The sequence below is a fragment of the Acyrthosiphon pisum genome, chromosome A3, assembly GCF_005508785.2.
Source record: "Acyrthosiphon pisum isolate AL4f chromosome A3, pea_aphid_22Mar2018_4r6ur, whole genome shotgun sequence".
Lineage (NCBI taxonomy): Eukaryota > Metazoa > Arthropoda > Insecta > Hemiptera > Aphididae > Acyrthosiphon > Acyrthosiphon pisum.
This window is the reverse complement of record NC_042496.1, coordinates 39,553,646-39,575,934: the sequence shown is the minus strand read 5'-3', so window position 1 is coordinate 39,575,934 and position 22,289 is coordinate 39,553,646. Positions and strand designations below refer to the sequence as shown.

Genomic DNA, 22,289 nt, shown 5'->3' with positions numbered 1-22,289 from the left:
GCCCCCCCCCCCAATTTGCACCTATGTATAGTATATAATAACTTACCTTTAATTTATAGAGTAGACTGGGTACATTGGGTCCAATCGCATCAATTGGACATGGCGTAGCCCACATACTACAGTAATACAGTTGTAGGTATACCTAGTGTTTGAGCCTTTGAGGAACAAGTGAAATAATTTGTAAATACATATTTTTAATTTTTTGAAATGCATTACGCATATCTTAATATCTTATAGCTAGGTATAAATTATAATTTATGATTTCGAACAATTTGGTAAATAGTAGGTAAACATTGATGTAAAAATTTCTAATATTTTATTGAACACGATTAGTTGAGCTCTATTTTACTTCAAAATAAAATTAGTGAGATATTATCGGTACCATCATTGATAATAATTAATAAAAATATAAAACAATAAAATCGCATTCACTCCCCCCCCCCCTTCCCATGTGATCATGTAGTATACCTGTAATCAACTCTAAGTATTCTGCATACCTAGGTCATTTCAAGTAATTTCGTCATCATTTGCTTGAATTAAAGTGGGGAAATGCAGGGGGACTCAGCTCCTCTACCTCTGACGGTGGTTAAAAAGCGTCCCTTTTAACAAATTATTCCTTTAACTATTCAGGGTTAAAATTAGTATGAGTATTACACAATCACTGTTTATACATTACATATTATACATCAGACATTATACATAAACTTATATATGGAACGCTCAAAACTATTTGGAGACATTATTTAGTCCCCCCTGGAATTTTTTCCCACTTTAAGCACTGCAGCATCTGCATGTAACATTGCAGATATAAAAATGAACAATATTTTATTGATCACGATTAGATAAGTTTTAAGTATTCCGACGTAAAATGTGTGAACGGTATCATTGATAATAATAATAATAATAAAAGATACTTAATAAACGACTAACGAGTATATTTCACATTTGATAGACTGTATAGTATGCTGTAAGTATTTCACTTTTTCAGTATTTTTCAAGGGTTGCATTCGCCCCACTTGTATTATATACCTGGATTCAACACTGAGCTGTATTCTGCATAGTGCATACTGCATACCTAGGTATTTAGTCATTTTAAGTCATCATTTCGTCATCATTCGCAAGTCTGAAATTGGTATTTTTGATACGTATACCTATATTTAATTTGGCCTACATACATATTATAACCGTGCGTCTGTGCGCCCGATGATGAAATTACTGTTTTCCATTCGTCACTATGCACTTATACACGGACGTACCCAGAATTTTGGAGTCATCCTATACATGAGCGTGGAGGGGATAGGAAGTGATGAAAAAAATGTAATACGTACCTATATATTATTTTTTACGGTGCAAAAATGAAAACTTTACATTTTTGACAAAAAAAAAAATGTCCAAAATGTCTTTCGACTCTGAAGGCATTTATTTACGGAGGGAGTGAGGGGGCAACAAGAAATACAATTATACCTACGTGGCCGCGTGGGTTCGCCGATGGCCTTTAAAATTTTATTACGAACGTATCCGAAGGACGCCGCCGCCGCCGCCGCCGCCGCCGCCACTGGCCACTGGTTGCGTCTCCGTAATTCGTCAACACGGTCGTGTTATCGTCGTTGGCAGTTGTGTCCCGACTCCACCAGGTAGCGTGCTGTATACGTAAAATTGATAAAAAAAAAATAAAAAGGTTAACAAAACATTCAACAAACGTCGGGCATAAAAATATTAAACAACATAAGACCCAGCGATATTATTATTCTATCTAATTTCGTCGACGCGTTATCGATATCATCCTGTTCGCCGTGGGACAATCAAAACCTCAATAACAATCCAATATGTGCCATACAAACGGCTCATTGTCCCCATCTTAGTGGTGGTTTGATAGCGCGAAGCCAGGACCATAACAGATCCGGCAGGTCGGTGTGAATGTACCGCTCGGGTGTCCGACGAGAATAATAATTCCACAGTTGATGATCGCAGTACGTTTGAAATGGAAATCGGAGATCTCTCGCCGGAACAAGAACGGGTGAGTGGGTCGGTTTGAGGCGGACTTGTACTCCTGTAATAGTTGATAAGTATATTGTCGGACGGTTGTCGAAGTGGTTTTGCTGCGGTCACCGACGGCACTGTGTATTACTAAGGTGTGCATAATAATAAACTGTTTCTTCACCCAGTGTCCAGGTTAAGTGTATGTCTAATGACCAACGAGTAATGACATACGTTTTGTTTGTTGGTTTCGTAGGCCGTAGACGAATTCATCCATACGATCAATCGTATGCATAAATCACAAAACAAACCGCCAATAGCCAGGTCGTCTGCTTTCAAGTTTTTGTTGGCAAGGAAATTTGATGTCGCCAAAGCTGTTCTGTTACATAAGCAGCATGAAGAAACCAGACTGCGCGAGGGTCTGTTCGGGTTTAATTGTGCTGTTGAACCATTAAAAAGTGAAATTAAAACTCAGAAATTTACAATTTTGGTAATGATAAATTGTTCAATTTAAAGATCTCTACGTACTTGCATACTTAACTTGCATGTTCAATGAAATTAAACTTATATGTTTACTTTTTATAGCCAACAAGAGATTCAACAGGTGCTGCTATAGCTGTTTTTACAGCACGTTATCATGTGCCACAATTTTCTTCTCATCAAACTACTTTGCAGGTACGCACAACAATCACAATATCTATGTCTTGTAACATAATAATAAATTTAACATAATATTATTTTTTATTAAAATAGGGTATTGTATACCAACTGGATATAGCTCTAGAAAACGTGAAGACTCAAAAATGTGGGTTGGTATTCATTTACGACATGTCTGATTCCAAGTATTCAAATTTTGATTATGATTTGAGTCAAAAAATCTTAACCTTACTCAAAGTAAGTTTGTTGAATACCTATCATTTATATTAATTTAATAAATCTGATGCATAACTATGCATGATTATATACTTAAATAATTGTAATAATTGAAGTGTACATTTATGGATATGGATCCCTATGATATCTCAAATCCAACACAAGTACTTGTTGCTTTATATAGTTTATAATATTATGTACAAACATTTTTATACTTGCTGCAGATATTTTATTGAAGATCAATTTATTTTAACTTTTAATCCAATATTTTAAAATCATGATTATTAAAAATTTTATTTTTAATTTATCATTTTGTATCTATATAATATGTTTATAGTTATGATTTTACTTAGTGTTCAACCTATTAAAATTAGTGTTGATAGTTAAAACTACACTAAAAACTACAAGTAAAAAATATAACTTAACTTAACATAACTTTTTTTTTTCATAAATGTTTAAAAATCATATCTTAAAAGAGGTGCAAATATTAATTGCTTATAAAAATAAACAAATTATTTTGTATTCTATAATAAAAGTTAATTACATTTTATTTATTTACAACTAATAATATTATTAAAAAGAAACTTTAAAATAATAAAATACTATTTTTCATAATCATAGTGTATTATTGACATTATATAAAGTAAAATATTTATAATGTTTAATTAATATGTTGAATTTATCAAAAATTATATTTTTACTTCAAACCAAATGGAAAATATATTATAAATGTATTAAATTATATGCATAGTTATTGTAGGTATGCAATATAAACATAATTACATAATTGCATTATAAACAATTGAGTTTAATACATTTTATTTGTAGTTGAACATTTTTTTTTTTTTTTATTGAACTTATACAGTATTAGTTTGACATATTGAGCAAACATTACGTCTCTAACAATAATACTGTTAAAATTGGGTACTACATAATAATATTTTATGCTTTATGGTTTAATTTTGAATTCTAAAACTGATTGATTTGTTTATGATTAATAGGAAAATTTGGTACTTATACAATATGCTATCTACTGCATGTTTGTTGGTTTTGTATGCTATTTACAACAATAACGGTATCTACCAATATCTATTCATATACCAAATTGTATTATACTTGTATATAGTTTATTATTTTGTCATTAAGTGTAGGATTTTTACAACAATAATCAAATTAGTCTGTCAGTCTGTGTTTGTGAGTTGTGGGATGATACTGATGCATGGTTTAACTGTGGCTATTTTTATTACTATATTATTATTTATATGCATATTTTGACTATGAATTATTTGTATCTATATATCAATATTGACAATATTATTCAAAGTGAAGTGATGTGTGTACATTCTTTTAATAAACACGTGATTTAAGTAACTAATGAATAAACTTGTACTAAAATTAAAAACCAAACAATTTGTGGTGGTGGTGAATTAAAATAATAGAAAATAGTTCTTAAAATTTGTAGAAAACAAGATTCAAAAAGAAATATTTTTAAAATCATTTATTTTTTATTAACCTAGTACCTACTTAAATAGATGCCTAACATTTAACCCAATACGTATTTTTTCACATTTAAGGTTACAAATAAGAAGTTTAGTAGTGGATTAAAGAATATGTGAGATACCTACCTTAGAATTTGTCTGATATTGAGTATTTCAAATATAACTCAAGCCGAGGTGTTTAAAAAAATATCAAGACCAACTAAAGTCAACTGGTACAATTTATGTTGAAATAAATAAGTAGCTAAATTGTAAGAAAATGGTCTCAGCATAATTTTGCGAATATATGAATTGATTTAAAGATAGTATATTAAACCAACATAAAATTATGGTAGATTAATTAATGTTATGGCAGATAGCATATTGTACGAGTACCAAACATTTTGATAACCTATACTTTTTCGATAAGCGAATATCACATTTCTGATTTTCTGAATCATTTCCTTATACAAAATACTTAATGTTTTATTTAAATGTAATTAAGTATTAGGGAACTAAAAAATATTTTTGTGTGGCCAATATTCTAATACGTGTTTGGTTCACTTATTAATATTTAGGAGTTTCAAGGATTCTTTGTTTGTAAGAAGGGCTAATGCTATTTTAGTACAGACATGTATTAAACATGTTGAGACTTAAATACTTTGGCAACAGTTGATATTTGGAAAAATGAATAAGTACCTACCTGTCTTATTATGAATATTTAAAATACATATACTTAATTCTAATTATTTTTTGACCCAGCTTAAATTGTATTATATTAATTTTGATCAATAATATCAATATAAACATTATTTACTATTATTTAACTATAAATTAGATTATCACCAATAATAAATTGTAAATTGTTGTTTAATATGTGTTTCTTAATTAAATTCCAAAATATATTTAATAAAAAAAAATCTTTACATACACTAGTCTGTCACTAATTGTAAAGAGGTACTATATTCTATTTACAATAAAGATATGATCTTTAAATCATCGAGTATTCAAGTATAATTTGAGAGAAAAATGGTTAGCAATTGTAATTTTGAAATCTCAATTATAAGTTAGTTTAAACTATTTAAATATCAAAAAAGAATAAGCGCTTAATTTAAATTATACACAATAATATGTTTTAATAAAATGTAATAATTTTTTTTATAAATGTTTATAATTCAATTATTTAATTAAGTATTATTTTTTTCTTATTTTGACATGTTTACATTATTTTTATTGTTATAAAAAGATTTTAGTCAATTTATTAACTAAACCAAATTTTAAAAATGTTTAATATTAAAAAATGTATTTATTTTAGGTAGTATAGATAATAGCTTAGTAACTCGAGTTTAGTGAATAATAGATTGGTTCTGATAGCTTACTCAATAATGTTATCTTCAATAATTAATTTAATTATTATTTCTTTTGTTAATCAAAATACTATTCTTAAAAACTAGAACTCAAAGATTTACTTTCTTATCTGTATTATATTTATGATTTTATGAATAATATTTCAATGACCAGTTTTCCAAGTTTAAATTAAAATTGGCTTATACAATATATATTCAATATATATACAAAAATACTTACCAATAAAACGGTCAAATATCTATACTACGTACTATCGGTATAGACGTACTTATATTTTTTAATTATATTCTAAGATTTTTCAAGAATTTTTTTCATCAAAACGAATTTTTAAAATTAAGTGTGAATCTGTAGTGAATAGGTCTGTTTATTGATTTTTAATGTATATTAATACTTAACACACTATTGAAACTTTTTTATGCAAGGGCCAAGAGACCTATTTTGATCTGGATATTTAATATCTATACCATACTCTTCTTTTAAATATTATTTTTCTTCAGTCCTTCTACTTGAATAGTTGTATGTACTAATGTTTAATAATAAAATTAAAAATATTATCTATGTTATATGCGGTAGCAAGACTAGGTATATATTAATTAATAATATCTTATGGAGTTTTGAAACTTAAAAGATTTCGAAATTTAATATTTAAATTTTTTTGGAAAAAAAAACGTTATTAACTTATATTATTTGAATAGTTATCTTGTGTAATTTATTTTGTCAATACAGCATAACACAGCTTTGTATTTTTCAATCAATAATTTTATTTTTGATTAATATTTCTTTTGAAATTTTATATTTTTTAATTAATTCTGTATTGGCACATTTATTTGTTTGCTTTATTTTAACCTACTTCAGAAAATATTTTCTTAAAATAAGTTATTTCAAAGAATATGATTTCCAATTGCTACATACATAATTTTCTAATTTTTAATCAAATTATAGCACGTTTATATTTTATTTATTTGTCGAATAATAATTAATAGTTCTCTAAAATATACATTATGATGAAAATTAATAATTTAAATTTAAATTATTTAGGAAAGTCAGCCTTATAATCGGCAGTCTCAATTTTTTAAACAACATGATCCTAAATAAAAATAAAAATAATTTTTGAATTTAAGGTTACACAAAAAATATAAAATATTTATATTTGTGATCGTATACCTAATATAATGATAATTTTAAATAATCGGATTTCAAATAAAATAATTTTGTATTTCAGAAGTGGCTATAATTGGTAGCGTAGCTGCAGCTTCTCTTATGTAATTTTGTATTATATTTTTGTAACTTAACAATACAATTTACCAATTTTTATATTCGTAAATATTTATTTTAATAAAAACTAACAAATCAAAATAATTTAGTCGGATAAACAGTACCTATAATATACACGGATAATAACGTTATATTTTGTTGTTAAACGCAATTAGATGATTTAAGTTTTAACGAATCGGGGTATTTGTTTTTACACAATCATGGCTGGTCGTGTAATTACATAAGCAATCTTAATTTTTATTAGATTAAACTGTAAAAACAATCTGAGAGTGGATGAATGAAAGAAACCAAAGAGAGCAGAATTTATTGTACGATCGATAATGCTAAGAGTATACAGAGCTCGTGTGAGAACACATGCGCGTACTCCAGTGTAGCAGGGGAAGCCCCCTTTGTTTCCTTCCAGTTAGGGCGATGATAGTGTAGGGTCCGGCTCAGCTGTATTTAGCCACAACCCCACTAAACCTTGGTAAAAACCTTTTTGCTTTCGTGCACTTTGTAAACGACCGTTCTAAGATAGTTTTTGCCCAACAAATCCGTTGTTTGTAATTTTTCAATAAAAATTTAAACACAGCAAATAACAATTTATCTACATTTTGAACCAACGAATGTTATATAATATATTTATATTTATTATATATTTTAAAATATCAGATTTTTTTGTTTGAATAAATTAATGAATAACAACGAATCCGTCATAATGGCATGCCAAATATAATACCATATTCGTTTAATTTAGTTTTGTATCATTTATTTACATATTTAAAACTATTCAAAATATATAATATTATTTTGTTTTCAATGATCTGTCATCTTCTCAATACCTATAATATGACATAATGTATTAGTTACTTTATGAAATTGTCTTAATGAATACCTATCTTGAAATCGTGATAAATTATATTTGTAAACAATTACCAGTATGGGATTTAATACATGTTATTTATTTGTTTGAATTAAGGAACACGCTAACGCGTACAACATTATATAATGTAATATGATGGTAGCCCTATTAGTAATTTTGTAACCTGACATTCCACACGCACCGTGTGGACTGTGTAGGTATTTAGGGTGGCGATGAAGTCGGCATAAAAGAGAGGAAGTACTTCCTGACACGTGATATAATTTCTTCACGAGACTGTTAGCCAACTGCACAATAGTTTGGACACGTATAATAATGGCATACGTGCACAAAATCGAAAATTACCAATATTAACTTGTTTTGCCCAGAACTAGTATCTAAGTCCCAATAATAGATTCGTGGTCGTATATAATTTTACGCAACAATACAATAATAATATACTGTTCGTCGTGATTTTATTTCATTTTCTAACTGTCAATCGCCATTTCATATTTTATTAGTAGTAGATATTGCTATAAGTTTTTTTCTCCATTTGGTGTGTATATATTTTTCTTTGAATTACTAATTAAATTTTTTTTTAACAAAACAACAATTTGTGGCCGGATGTTAAAAAAAAGGAAATCCGTTAAATGAAGATCACTAAATGGAACGAATCGTAACAGGCAGGAAAGAATTATCCTGATTAGTCATGTTTCCGACGAGACCCGATCCAAACAAAATAAAGACCTATAACTAAATATTATGCTAAAATGACTGTGCTAAATTTATATTTATTGACATTTTGAGAAAATCTTAACAAAGTAATTCGTAAATACAATAGTTTATTGATTTATTCATATTGTTGATTCGAGATATTAGCTTTGTAAAACACACCTATATTATTTACTGTATACTTCATAACTCATTTACTACCATGTTTTATTTATATATGTACTTATATGTAATAGGCACATTTTTTTATATTGTATGTTTTTGGTTTATGAGTTTATTATATATTTTGTAATAATTTAAAAAATATTTAACTAGATGTCATATTATAGTCTAAAAATCAACGTAATCCGTGTAGATATCTGCTTAATCGTAGAGCTGAAAAGCATCACCTATGATTTTAAATATTTTTTACACCTAATAAAATAATATTGTAAAATATCATTGAAATAAACAATGAAAAAGTCTTCCCTCAGAGTTAAACTATAAATTATAATAGGTATTAAATTATAGAAGTTCAAAAAAACTTATCATCGTAGTATCATGAAACAGTAATTAATTTGTTTTTTTACTTTTATATTCATGTATGTCCAAGCATAATCATTGATTAGCATTTTCAAATACAATGATTTGTATCAATTTATAGCTAAATGTCTCTTTCTGCAGTATTTGTTACAGTAAAGCTAATTAGAATTTTTAATCAGCCATCAATTTATAAAAGCTAATTTATTAAATTCCAATTTTTTTTTTTAAATTATGCCAACAAGACAATTAATCCTAATGGTTTTATAATTTGAATATTATCATACTATTTATAACGATGTCAAACTACCATCATTAAATTAGTGCAAAATATGTCAATGATAATAATTACAAATAATACTTGTATCCCTGCTATAACGTCATCGTGATTTTTATCTCGTTTCAATTGACAAAATGGAAAATATACCTTTAAAGCTGCTGCAGCTGTATAATGTCGTTTTGAAAAGAGTGTAATTTAATAAAAAACCGACGGCGGCGGCGCGTACATACGGTAAATAAATAATACCTCACGTTTTACCCGTACGACGCCTATCGCGCGTGGCAGCCGCCCGTGATTTCAATGAGCCATTAGCCCAGTCTCCGCGAATAATACGTTAAAATAATATTATGCCGATATAACGTCCTGATAAATTTTTTATTATGATATCATGCTGTTAACTCTATAGTTCACAACCGCGGTAGGTAAATAATATAACATTTACAGTAGTCAAATATCGTATTGATCGCTGCACCGTCGAGCGCAGATCAGCGATATTGTATGCCTACACTTATTACATAAACCATTAATGACTCAAGTCTTTATCGAAATGTCGTCACGCGGCAGTCTTGTGTTTTTACCTCGTGTGCGTAGGCCTGCAGTGCATAGACACGTCGACGAGGAGAGTTCGATACGGCGGATTTTTTTCCGTCGTTTCGTTCCGCGTATATCGAAAACGGTTACGTCTTGTACGCGTGTGATTTGCGGACGAAATTGTATATAAAATTGATATTACACCGAACTGTCGAAGAGTCGAACATAATATTTAAAATCATTATTTTGTATTGTAATATTATATTGCATACGAAAAACGCGCGTTCGGGAGTCACTGGAAAGCGTGCGAGAGCTAGCGACGATGAATCGGCTCCGGTGGCGTTGCGGGGGAGCGGAGGAGGGAGTCGAATCGCGAACGGCGGCGGCGTCGTCGTCGTCGACGGCGTCAATGGGAACATTTTTCCATTCAACGAGAGTCCCGGCGCGTACAGCGTAACGGGAACGGGCCGAGACGTGATCCCGGCGGAGCGGGTGCGGCGAGGGACGGGTACCCGGTCGGCGGCGAGGGGGGTGTTCGCATTTTCACCGGCGCGGGCACCGCCACCACCACCGCCGTCACCGCGCGCGTGTATCGACTGCTCCACCGCTCTCGTGCGCGGTGCACACGCCGAGGGGGGCTCAGTCTGTTTTTTCCGCGTCGTTTTGACGGGTGCGCGTTCTTCGCTCGCGGGTGTCGCGCTTCGTCCGCCGTCGTCGTGTTTGCCGTCGCGCCGCGCTCGCAGTAGGCAGCCAGCAGCAGTGCCGCCGCGAATCCACACGGCGCGCGCTCCGAGTCCACCGTTTCGGTCGAGTCCCCCGGTCCACGCCGGCGGACCGTGACGCGTTGCGGCGGTGTCCGAACAAATCTCGCCGGAATATAATATCGTTTTTAATACAACAGACGCGCCACGGACGGTGAAAATAGGTTGTCGGATTCGGATTTTAACATAATATATAATAACATAATAATTATTGTAAACCGTTTATAATAATATTATATTATTCGTTTACGCGTCCGAACAAAAGCGACGGGGACGACACCAGTGTTGTTATAGTGCGCGCGTGTAACGGTGAGTGTGTGTGCGTGTGTGTGTGATATTATCATTCCGTGTCCCGGACAGCAGCAGCGGCGGAGGACGATATCGATCCGGTACGATATGGGTTTTGGATACCTACTAAATACTTAATAAATAATATTATTTAATATATCATTATTATTGTGATTTATGTCTAATGAATTTTATCAAAATTTTTGTTGTAAATCTCTGCGCGCATATATCACGTGGCTCGGAGAATTTTCGTCGTGTTTCTCTTGCGTATTTTTTCGTTTTTGTTTTTTGGCTCGGCTCGCTCGTGATGCCGTTTTCCCGTTTAGCCTTGAGCCGATGATCACCGACCGTTACATATCGTGATTTTACTATTATTACTTGCGTGTGTGTGTATTTTTTGTTTGTGCGAGCTATGATTTAGAGTACCTATACCTGGTAAGGTATATAATATACATATAGATATTTACACGATATGACGACTGTTCAGTCGAAGAGAAAATTCGTTTTTCGTCTCTCGGACCGAATCACGCGCTCGCGGGACTTAAACACAACCTTGGACGATCTGGTATACATGTATAGGTAATACGATTCGTCGTGGAAACAACGAAATGGCGTGTAATATACAGTCTAATCACAAGACGAAACTGTAATAATATTATATTGTCGTTTCGCGGGTATATACACATTTTTGTTGATTACGCCAAAGGTCGTTTGGGAGAAAAGAAAATATTATAATTTTCGTTTTTTTTTTCGCATTTTCGTCCATATTTATCTTACACCATATTGATATCAATTTTACATTTCGAATTATCGGCGACCCGTCTTCGACGTCATTCGTAAAATTCCTAATCAATTGTTGTAGAGATGTCGTTTGTGGTTTTCGGTCCTGGCGTGCAAGTATTTTTAAATCTGAAAAGAGACCGATGATTCGAACATATTTTCACCATGCCGATTTTGAAATGGAACGCGAAGTATATATTCTGTCCGCATTGTTCTCTTTCCGCGTGGCTAATGTTTGTCGACTATAACGAAAACCTTTATTACCCATATCATATACATTGTATTTCATATCCTATTATAGTACTATCAATTTTTGTTACTCGTTCAAACCACTCTCGGTTAATGTATATCCCACCGGGTCGTTGAAAATATTTTTTAAAGTAAATTGCATGTGTTCCATCCTAATCAAACGACACCCGGTCCATTTTCGTCATCTCGTATATATATCACCGACTAGGTAGGTTATAACAAAATGTACGGACAAATGTAATGAACTAACTTATTATGATCGTTGATCAACACGCCAAATAGTATTAAAAAAAAAATAAAACAATGTTTAAAAATATTGATTAGAGCAAAATTTATTGTAAAACCTCCTAGGTACATACATGATTTATTACGTTTGACAGTTAATTCTGTTATACACCCTTTTATAACTAGACACTCTTCGTTGTATTATCCGTATTATATAGTTATAATGTAGATAATATGTATATTGTTATATTATATATTTTATTACGGTAAGAGGAGGGTATATAGAGCTGAAAAGTCGTTAACATATATACGATGTATCATATTATTATCGACCATAAAGTTTTTTTTTCACCTAGTCGAGTTTAAATATATTTATTGTAGTTATTATGCATTGTTATACATACATATAGAGAAATTTTTATCATTTCTTCACGAATTTATTCGAGATAGGATCTAGATGATTTACGGGATCCAAAAATACTCGCCTCGACCGACGCACTGCGTACTTCACCAAGTTTGTTATTGCTATTGACCCGTGCACTGATTGTATCCATATGTCTCTTATACTTAGCGCACATTGTATAAATAAATACCTACACCGCACCATTTCATATATAATATATGTAGCGTACATTATACATGGTTTTTACTTCCCGTGTCCCCCGACGTATAATATACACCTATAGTAGAACTATAACACTACGTATCATATATATATATACACCTAACTCGCTATTATACCTATATTTTACCGTTGCGAGAGGCGTTAGTTCTATTTTAATAATATTAGGTACATTGAATATTATAGTATTTGGTTTTGTAAAACTCGACACGATTTATTTTTTATCCTGATTGCGGCGTACGAGTTTATCGGTAAAATGCGTTAAAAATTATCATAAATTTGTATAGGAATTTGGTACACTGTTTTCTCGTTAGGACAACAACGACTACTCTATCGGGCATGTATCGAGAACATCTGACAGTTTTACATGGAAATTGCATTTGAATAATATGTCACTGATGTACGTACACTGTACATAATTAAGTATCGAGATCATTTTCCTATCGATTATTTTTCACTCGAGTGCGCGAATCGCTGCTGTTATATCATAATTTTGCAGGTCGTGGAGGACCGATTCCGTATACTACTGCCATATTATACACATAGGTACATTTTAATATTCATCATTGAAAACTGAATCACTCGCTTTTATAATAATACAATTTTTTTAGTCGCTGTACGCCTGCGTATACGTAATTATGTGTACACTGTGCAAAGCTACGATTGATATATGTATTATATTATACCTATACTATATAGCTATAAAAATGTAAACGCTTTGTATGCGTATACATATGCGCTTTGAAAGTTTTTACGCCATTTTATTTTATGGTTGTCCGCATATTCATATTATAATAATATATAATATTATAGCTGGTATCGGCTATCAATAATGCATCACGTTCGGCATTCTGATAATCATTATCTATTGTAATATATTACTAATGAGTAATGACTGTTATTATTTAATCGTCGTAGCAGTCGAATCATAAAGTTAATTAAATTACTAATAATATGTAAATCATGAAATCCTATACTCGTGGCCGATTCGGGGAGATAATAATATAGTATAGTTTTTTTTGTCGAACTTTAAAATGTTTAGCGATTCATTTCTGTTCGCAGTTTTGTTCGCATTTTAAAAGTTATAATATTATTTTTCACTGCGCATTTTGTTTTCGGTCGATTTAGTAATAAACTTTGCATTTTCAATTTATTTTTCAGCGTTTATTAAAAAATATATATTTCATCACGTCACATTAAAAAAAAAAATTGTTAAAATATTGATGTTTTGAACGTAATAGTTTCGCGAGTTGCATGTTCAAAATATAACATTAAAACGACAGGAGTTGCCACTTTAATATAAAAGGTATACTGCAGTGTTAAGCACTAAAAGTTCAAATTCTAAATCATACTGTTGTGGAAGAGAGCAAACAATATATTTTAGAGTAATTTTTTTTACACGTTATTTGTCTTGTTTATCGATTTGTGTATACACAATACACATATTATGTGGTTAGTACAAAATGTACAATTTATGTTATAACAAATGCGTACATAGCGCCATACATTTTCATATAAACGCTGTTGAAAGGATGATGCACCTATTTATTATTTACAGTAATTTTCTGTAATAAATTGACATCTCGACTATTGATCTAAAACGTGTGTGCGCCGTGACCTTGAACTATATATAATATGTGTATGTGTATGAAACCTGACTAGAGGACGGGCACCCATCATACATACTACCTACTACGCTGTGTGGGAAGCGAGTTTATTATTTTTTTTGTTTTGAGTTTCTCATAACTAACATTTATAACTTTAAGTTAAAACCTCGATAAAATAAAAAAAAACCTTCCATTACAATATAGACGTTCGTATTAATATACTTACATCGAACGATAAACAGATGATATTCTCAAAAACCCTACAAGTGTATAGAAAAATGTTTACGTTCGTAATAAATATACCCTAAAGATTTATCATCTGAACATTTTCGGTATGAATTTAATATATATATATGTATATATACGACACATATATTTGAAATATATCGTGATAAACCGCTCGAAGTATGTATTGGTTACACCGATTAGACTGGAACCACTTAACTCGGTTTATCGCACTTCGTACAGATTGTATAAACGTTAATCATTATTGACACTCTTGTTTAATAATCATACACACAATAATGATAATATATACTATCGTACAGTTTTAAATTTTTATCGCTTTGAAAAATATATTATAATATACATAATTCTTAATAGTAATAATCGCGTGCGTGTACAATATATGTATATTGACATTTATTTCACCATGACTCACTATGTAGCCAATCATTTATTATAAGTTATATCGTACATAATATAATAATATCACTATATGTTTACGATTATCATGATTGCCTAATGTATTTTTGATTGCTTGAGATTAATAATATGCGTTACCACCCTGCCCCCACCCTGGACGTCACAATTAAAAATCGTCGTCCGATATGTATGTAAGAAAAAAACGTAATGACAAAAACCACGAGTCGCGTTTCAAATTACATTCGAAGTCCCTATCAAATCGATAACGACCGATAAGCTATTAAAAACGAGCGAGTATACGTTTTTGACTATATTATAATAGTTATCATGTGACCGACCAAACACGGGATTTAAACGGTTTCGGGTCGGGGGGCACCGTTTTCGAATCCAAAGCCTCTTTGCTCCTCCCTCCCTAATTGGGTTCCACGGGAACGTCCGAATCCTGACCGGAACGTGAATTAAGCAGATATTATAATTGGCGCACGTCCGTCGAAGCTCGCTCGGTATAAAGTAATCCGTTACAGCTCAGTCAAGTGCCGCTCTATATTAATCGCTGCTGTGGTACCGTTGTTTAAATTTAGAGCCCGCGACCTTTTATTTTTTTTTCACCGCCACGTTGTAAATTACTGTCACTATATTATAATATTTTCTCTCTACGATGCGCCGAGGATGGTTTTTTCTCGCCTCGTCTTGAATAATTAATACAACGTTCGTTTGATTAGTGACAACCTGCGATATTTTCTAGTTTTCTAGTTTTTTATACGTTATATTATAATATACATTATATAGTAGGTTTTCGATTAATACGTTTTAAGTTGCGCACGACGACCTACTTCGATCGCGCCCCGACCTATTTATAATTCGATAACTCGCCGGGTTTTCTTAACACGCATAACGTCTTGTACGAGTTGAGCCGAAGAAGAATATCTACCGAACTGTAAGATTTAAAATCTCACGACTGTACGACACCCCGAGAGAGCTGCAGTTTTATTATCGAATATTTAATATAATATTATGTGCGGCCATCGAGCGGTGATTGATGTTCTCGGTTTATGATAACTCTTACTAACAGCCTAATTATTATTTAACGTCATACATTTAAACGTCGTCATTGTCGTATTAAATCGATCGATAACTCTGGGAATGCTATTATAATAATATGATAATAATAATGATTTACACGATTTTCCGACGTTTCATTTAAATGTGACGTGTAAATAAAATGTATTCCAATATTATTTCATAATATGTTAAGATGCTGGTGTTGACGATTACATTAAAATTTCTTATTATGTCTAAAGTTTTTTTTGTTTTGTAACTCACGTGTGTGCTTGACTGATTCGCAGGGCGGTTATCCGGCCAAACTGAAGAAAGTTCTGATCGTCACAGCGCCGCTGTGGTTCAAAGCCCCGTTTAAAATACTCAGGCTGTTCGTGCGAGAAAAGTTGAGGGATCGTGTGTTCACGATCAGCTTGCCCCAGGTACGTGTGACTTAATCATATAACCTCTCGGTTGGTATTTATTGTTTTTCTCGGTCTGCCACAGTTGATCCAACACATACCCAGAGAATCGCTGCCAAGGCATTTGGGCGGTACGTTTGACGTCGAACACGATAAATGGTTGTCCTACTGCTTGAACTACATGACGAACAGTGATAAATATGGAAGTTCGGCTATGTCCGACCACATATGCAATTCGAACAGCGCAAAAAGGGACTCCGGGCCAGAGACCAAAGTGTGTATAATTTAAGACTTAGTACACGTATTGATTTGCAGACCTACCTATTTTCCGATTATTGTTTGCATTGCGTTTATGACTTTTTGTAATTCATCATACATTTTTCAGACGAACAATCTGTTGAAAGAGAACAACGTCGTCAACGAAGAAAGCGCCAACGTTCATGACAACTTGTTGTCGGGGTGGACATGCAACACGACAAATTCGAGAGGTAGGTTAAGCAATATCGAAATAACATATTATATTATTTTCATAAGCAGACTGTTAATACTCTTACCCGTGTTAATACTCTTACCAATTCGCTTAACGTTTATTAATTTTTTCATCTCGCCCACAGAAGAGATTTCTCCGATGCCTCCATCGTCGGTCAGTAGCGGGTTTTCGGACGACGACAGTTTGCGTTGCGATTCTAGTCAAAGTTTAACTATTAGTCAATTTGTCGAATACGTGTTGAAAAAGAAGAGGGCTGGTCTCATCAGGGAATATGAAGAGATAAAGACCCGTTCATCCGACGGTACATTCACCGTTGCCAAGTATGATGAACATTTTTTGATATTTTTGTGTTATCTCTTTTTCGTGGTACCCTCGGTACCCACGTTACGAGTAAAATGACATGTATTTTACACAGGGCGTTGTCCGGAACACCATCTATTTGGCGGTTTTCACACTTCGGATATACGCCCTGTATGTGTGATGCATGTACCTACATTCATCGTACCGCCATCTGACCCTCCGTCCTCTTGTCGTACTCTGTTGCAGGGCCCGACCCAATCTGCTGAAGAACCGGTACACGGATGTGCTTTGCTACGATCACACCAGGGTGATGTTGGCGGAGTCGGACAAAGACCCGATGTCTGATTACATACATGCCAACTTCGTAGATGGTTACAAACAGAAGAACGCGTTCATCTCCACACAGGGCCCGCTGCCGCATACGTGCGCCGACTTCTGGCGCATGGTCTGGGAACAGCAAGTGCTAGTCATTGTCATGACCACCAAGGTGTTCGAGTGTGGCAAGATCAAATGCGAACAGTACTGGCCACCTGACGAGACGTCCGACGACCAGACGTATCAAAACTATAAGGTGTCTACCACGTCTGTCAGTCAGTTCGACAACTACGCCGTCACTCGTTTAGAATTGACCAATACTAACGTGAGTACGATGTTAGGTTAGGTTTTAGTTAGGATTCCATCCTTCCTGCCGACGCTCTGGGAGACCGATTATATTTCAAAGTGAATTTATTGTTAAATTTAAGGTTTAGGTTTGATTTCGTGAACAATATACCCAGCAAAAATACTCCACCATATGTCCGTGTAAAAAAAAAATCCAAGTATAAAAAAAACAGCCCTAAAAATTGTGATATAATTTTATAGTTAAGTCTTTGAACTATACAATATATCAATATATAATTTATGTTAAAATAGTCTAATAATTAAACTTAGCTTGGTGACTTTAAAACACTTGATTAGTATACACTACCTCTTTCAATGATAGTAGACTATATTATTATGTACTCATTATATTATTGTATTCTAAAATAGTCTCCAAACTAAGTTCAATTATTTAGCAAGTCTATTTTAATATAAATGATATATTAATATTTATAGTTCAAAAATTTAGCTATAAAATGATACCACAACTTTAACAGCCGTTTTTTTACACAAAGTTTGGTGGAGTGTTTTTGATGGGATATCACTAATTTTTTGTTGACGCCTTATTATTTCGGGAACATTTTATTGGTTTTACAATGCTGTTTTTTGTTTGTTCATTTATTTTATAAAATAAATTTATGTGTTCATAAATGGTTGCCATTGGTTGCAAATTATAATAGTAATAGAAGAAATAAGTATTATTATTATTATTATTATTATTTTGTATATTGGTTGCCATCGGTGTAGGATAGTGCATTGTAATGCGGGCCGTGGGGAGTATTATCTAATTAAATATTGAAAACAATAATTTCTAGTTAAATTGGCTATAACTGTGTTGATATTTTTCAAATCATTTTGAAAAAAACAGCAAGCACATCTACGTGAAATTTTCAATTAGATGCTTGTATTTTCAAATTTCATTGTTTAACTACCTACAAATTTGGTGTGCTTTTTCAAGAATTTGTTTTTTTGAATCATGTTACTTTCTGTAATTATACAAGTTTTCGCTTGTTGTATTGCCTATGTGTGCATTTTAAGGCGCTCTTTTCTTTTTATAATAAATTAGCTCGACCCTGCTGGGTCATTGGATAAGTACGTACTACGTATATATAACAATTATATCAAATGTACGAGTATTGGCATAATAATATTTATATACAAAACAATCAAATTTAATCAATAAAATAATTGTAGGTACTTGACTACAAAATATTGGATTCAATCAAAATCTTGGGTAAAGCTTAAAAAACGGCTTTTACGGTTTTTTAAATAACTTCGTTATCTCTCTTTTATCCGCGATTGTCAGATAATATGTTTCTCTTATTTATTAGTTATTAGTTATTACGGAAATGCAATAAATCAATTGTAAAAAATATTTATGAATCAAATCTGTGATTGAAAATGTAAATTTTGCTATACTGGTTTATTATAAGTATCTTTGTGTTCTATCATGACGTTTATGCGCACTTTTACTGATACTTCTATAAGAATTTAATTGTATTATTAACATTTATAAATTAACAGAGAGAAGTTTTTAAAACATTTAATATATAAATATTTTTATGGAGTCATTTTGATGAAATATAGGAAAGACAACAAGAAAAGTGGTTTAGATTTACAATACCTATTAATTACAGTAAAACCTTGCTTAGAAACGTCCAATTTTTCCGATTTAATGGGGTTTTCCGTCTTGATGGGGTTGATATTCATTATGTATTTGAATCGAGACCAAAGGAATTGTACGTATAACCGAGGTTTCCGTCTTACAGAGGTTTTACTGTAATTATTTTTAATACAATTTGTCAAATAAAAGTATGCCGAATTTACAGTTTCTCAAGGAAATCATAATAAATGTTGCTCTTTAAGTTATATTACTTAATATATTATATTTGCTGACATAAATAAAAACAAATAAACGATAATACTTTTTTTTCGTAATATCACCAGGTTAGGTATATCATAGTATATAAGACGAGTAGGACCGTGTAGGATTATAATACAGGTATAATTGGTTATTTATTAATACATTTCGGTGCGTAAATCGTAAAAAGGTATTTTATAAAAATGTGATAATATAACATCGAAGGTATTTTTTTGACCTTAATACAATATTATTCGCATCGAAAATATATTTAATTTAGCTAAATCCGTTGATTTTTTTTCTTTTGTTTTTTTTTCTTAGACCAACGAGGTCAGGCAAGTATCTCATTTCCGTTTCAACTCTTGGCCGGATTTCGGCGTGCCACACAGCGCTGTCGCCATGTTGGATTTCCTCGGTAAGGTCCGGAAATGTCAATCGTCCATGTTACAAGACCTTGGTGACAAATGGGCCGGACACCAGCGGGGGCCTCCGATCATCGTCCACTGTTCGGCGGGCATCGGACGAACAGGTGAGCGAAAAACCAATTGGTAACAAAATCGCGTCGCAATAACACGGCCGGTGGAAGACAAAAGCGCCAAAATTAGATAAGAAAAAAAAAGTTGTACCGTACGAAAGCGCCAAAATCCTAGATAGGTACCTGTGTGCCACGGTTAATAGATATTAATTGACAGCTGACATTAAATTTAGAACTATATAATATATTTTAACAATTTTTTATAAGATCAAAAATCGAAAAAATCAACCGATTTATAAAATTATAATTTTATAACACTATAGTCTATTAATTTCTATTATATTTATTGACAATTTCTCATAAGATGGACACTTTTAAATAACAACCTATTCATATAAAATATTAAATGGTTTGTCATTTTTGCGCCTCTGCCGCTTATGTCGTATAGCCAACTCGCGGCGGCGTCGACTTACTTTACAATATACTTACCACATATTATTTACCCATACAAAAACACGCATACTCATCTCACTTGTACGCGGCGATTTTTTTCAACCATCGTCTCGTTTGTCCCGCAGGAACGTTCTGCACCCTGGACGTTTGCATCAACCGCCTGGAAGAGACCAGCACCGTGGACATCAAAGGTGCGGTGGAAAAGATCCGATCGCAGCGGGCCTATTCCATCCAAACGCCCGAGCAGTACGTGTTCTGCCATTTAGCGCTGATCGAATACGCATCGGCCAGAGGTTTCCTCTGCTCGCCGCCGGACCTCAGCGACCTGAAGCCCCTCGAAGATTCGGACTGATGGACGACGACAGCAGCAACGAAAATCGCGCAAAGCATTTATCAATATACTTATATAGAAATTCAATATTTATATATATAAATATATACACGTCTTGTGTAAAAAACAGTATGCTCGCACAATAAATCACGTGCGAGCATACCTACCTACGTTATAACACGCGTAGATAATCAGAAGCGGAATATGAGCGCGCCAAATTATATACATCATAATATTATATGTATCTGGTCCGTTCGCAATTGTTTTTCCGACATACTTTTGTATTATTTTTTTTTTTTGTTTTTCGTAATTATACTATTATATATATATATATATATATAAAATATATATATATACATATATATTATATATGTTTAACAATGTCGTATATTAATCTGAAGCGGATCTTATCTATTTGTATCGATCTAAAAGTTCATATTTTTTAATCAAAATATTATTTTTTCCATTTCACAAGCATCGGCTTAAATTGTTCGTTTGTTCTCCACCCTCGACCACCTAAAACGTCGCGTGGCGCATTACGTATTATTATTGTTGTGTTATGTAAACGAAAATGCCATTCGATCGTACGCCTTTTGCCCGATACATAATAATATTAACCAACTATTGTCGTTAATAAAGAATATATTATAATTTATTTTTGCATACATTATACTATTATTATTATATTGTTTAACGATTATTTACACATATTTTACAAAAATCCTAATGCAGAATGTCATGTGACATGCAAACGGCTTTGTTATATATCAATATTATTGTGAACAAACCATCAAATTTTTTGCTGACCATTCCATGTATCTAACTTTTTTAAATGTAAACCTTAAATCTGTTGTAATATATATATCTATATATATATATAATACATATTTAATGTGATAATCATTTTTGTCAATCACAATGACGTATGATAAAATAATAAAATGAATCATTGTGCCACTCGTATTTCATAATGTGATGCCCAAAATGAATTTTTTTACTACAATCTATATTATATTATTTAAAATTTTTGGTTGTAACTCTTGTAACATATAATTAAAACTATGCATGTGAATTAATAAAATTACGTGGACAAACACTGGTACATGTTTGATCAATTACAATTATTTAAACTAATCGAAACTATATAATATGTAATAATTTATTAATAAAGTCGAATGAACTATTTGGTTACCATTGTGGTCGTGTAATAAACTTATAATAATATTTGCAAAAAA

General features: G+C 32.2%; 1 protein-coding gene across 2 annotated transcripts; it reads left to right on the top strand.

The window, feature by feature from the left end:
- Nucleotides 1-1,662: 1,662 nt before the first annotated feature.
- LOC100163971 (tyrosine-protein phosphatase non-receptor type 9) lies at nt 1,663-22,289 on the top strand. Of its 2 annotated transcripts, none has more exons than XM_001952538.5 (11): nt 1,663-2,017; nt 2,234-2,467; nt 2,563-2,652; nt 2,731-2,871; nt 16,392-16,526; nt 16,591-16,779; nt 16,891-16,993; nt 17,120-17,315; nt 17,542-17,935; nt 20,117-20,324; nt 20,849-22,289. In XM_001952538.5, the coding sequence occupies exons 1-11, from the start codon at nt 1,982-1,984 to the stop codon at nt 21,073-21,075; spliced, it is 1,953 nt and encodes a 650-aa protein (XP_001952573.1). In that variant the 5' UTR covers nt 1,663-1,981; the 3' UTR covers nt 21,076-22,289. The 2 variants fall into 2 exon arrangements, with proteins under 2 accessions (XP_001952573.1, XP_008186486.1); XM_008188264.3 differs by having other exon boundaries at nt 1,998-2,132.

Coding starts and splice junctions, on each gene's coding strand:
- LOC100163971 (XM_001952538.5), top strand. CDS start 1,982: ATGGAAATCGGAGATCTCTCGCCGGAACAAGAACGG. Junction 16,527..16,590: donor TCACGATCAGCTTGCCCCAG/GTACGTGTGACT, acceptor GGTCTGCCACAG/TTGATCCAACACATACCCAG. Junction 20,325..20,848: donor GGCGGGCATCGGACGAACAG/GTGAGCGAAAAA, acceptor TTTGTCCCGCAG/GAACGTTCTGCACCCTGGAC.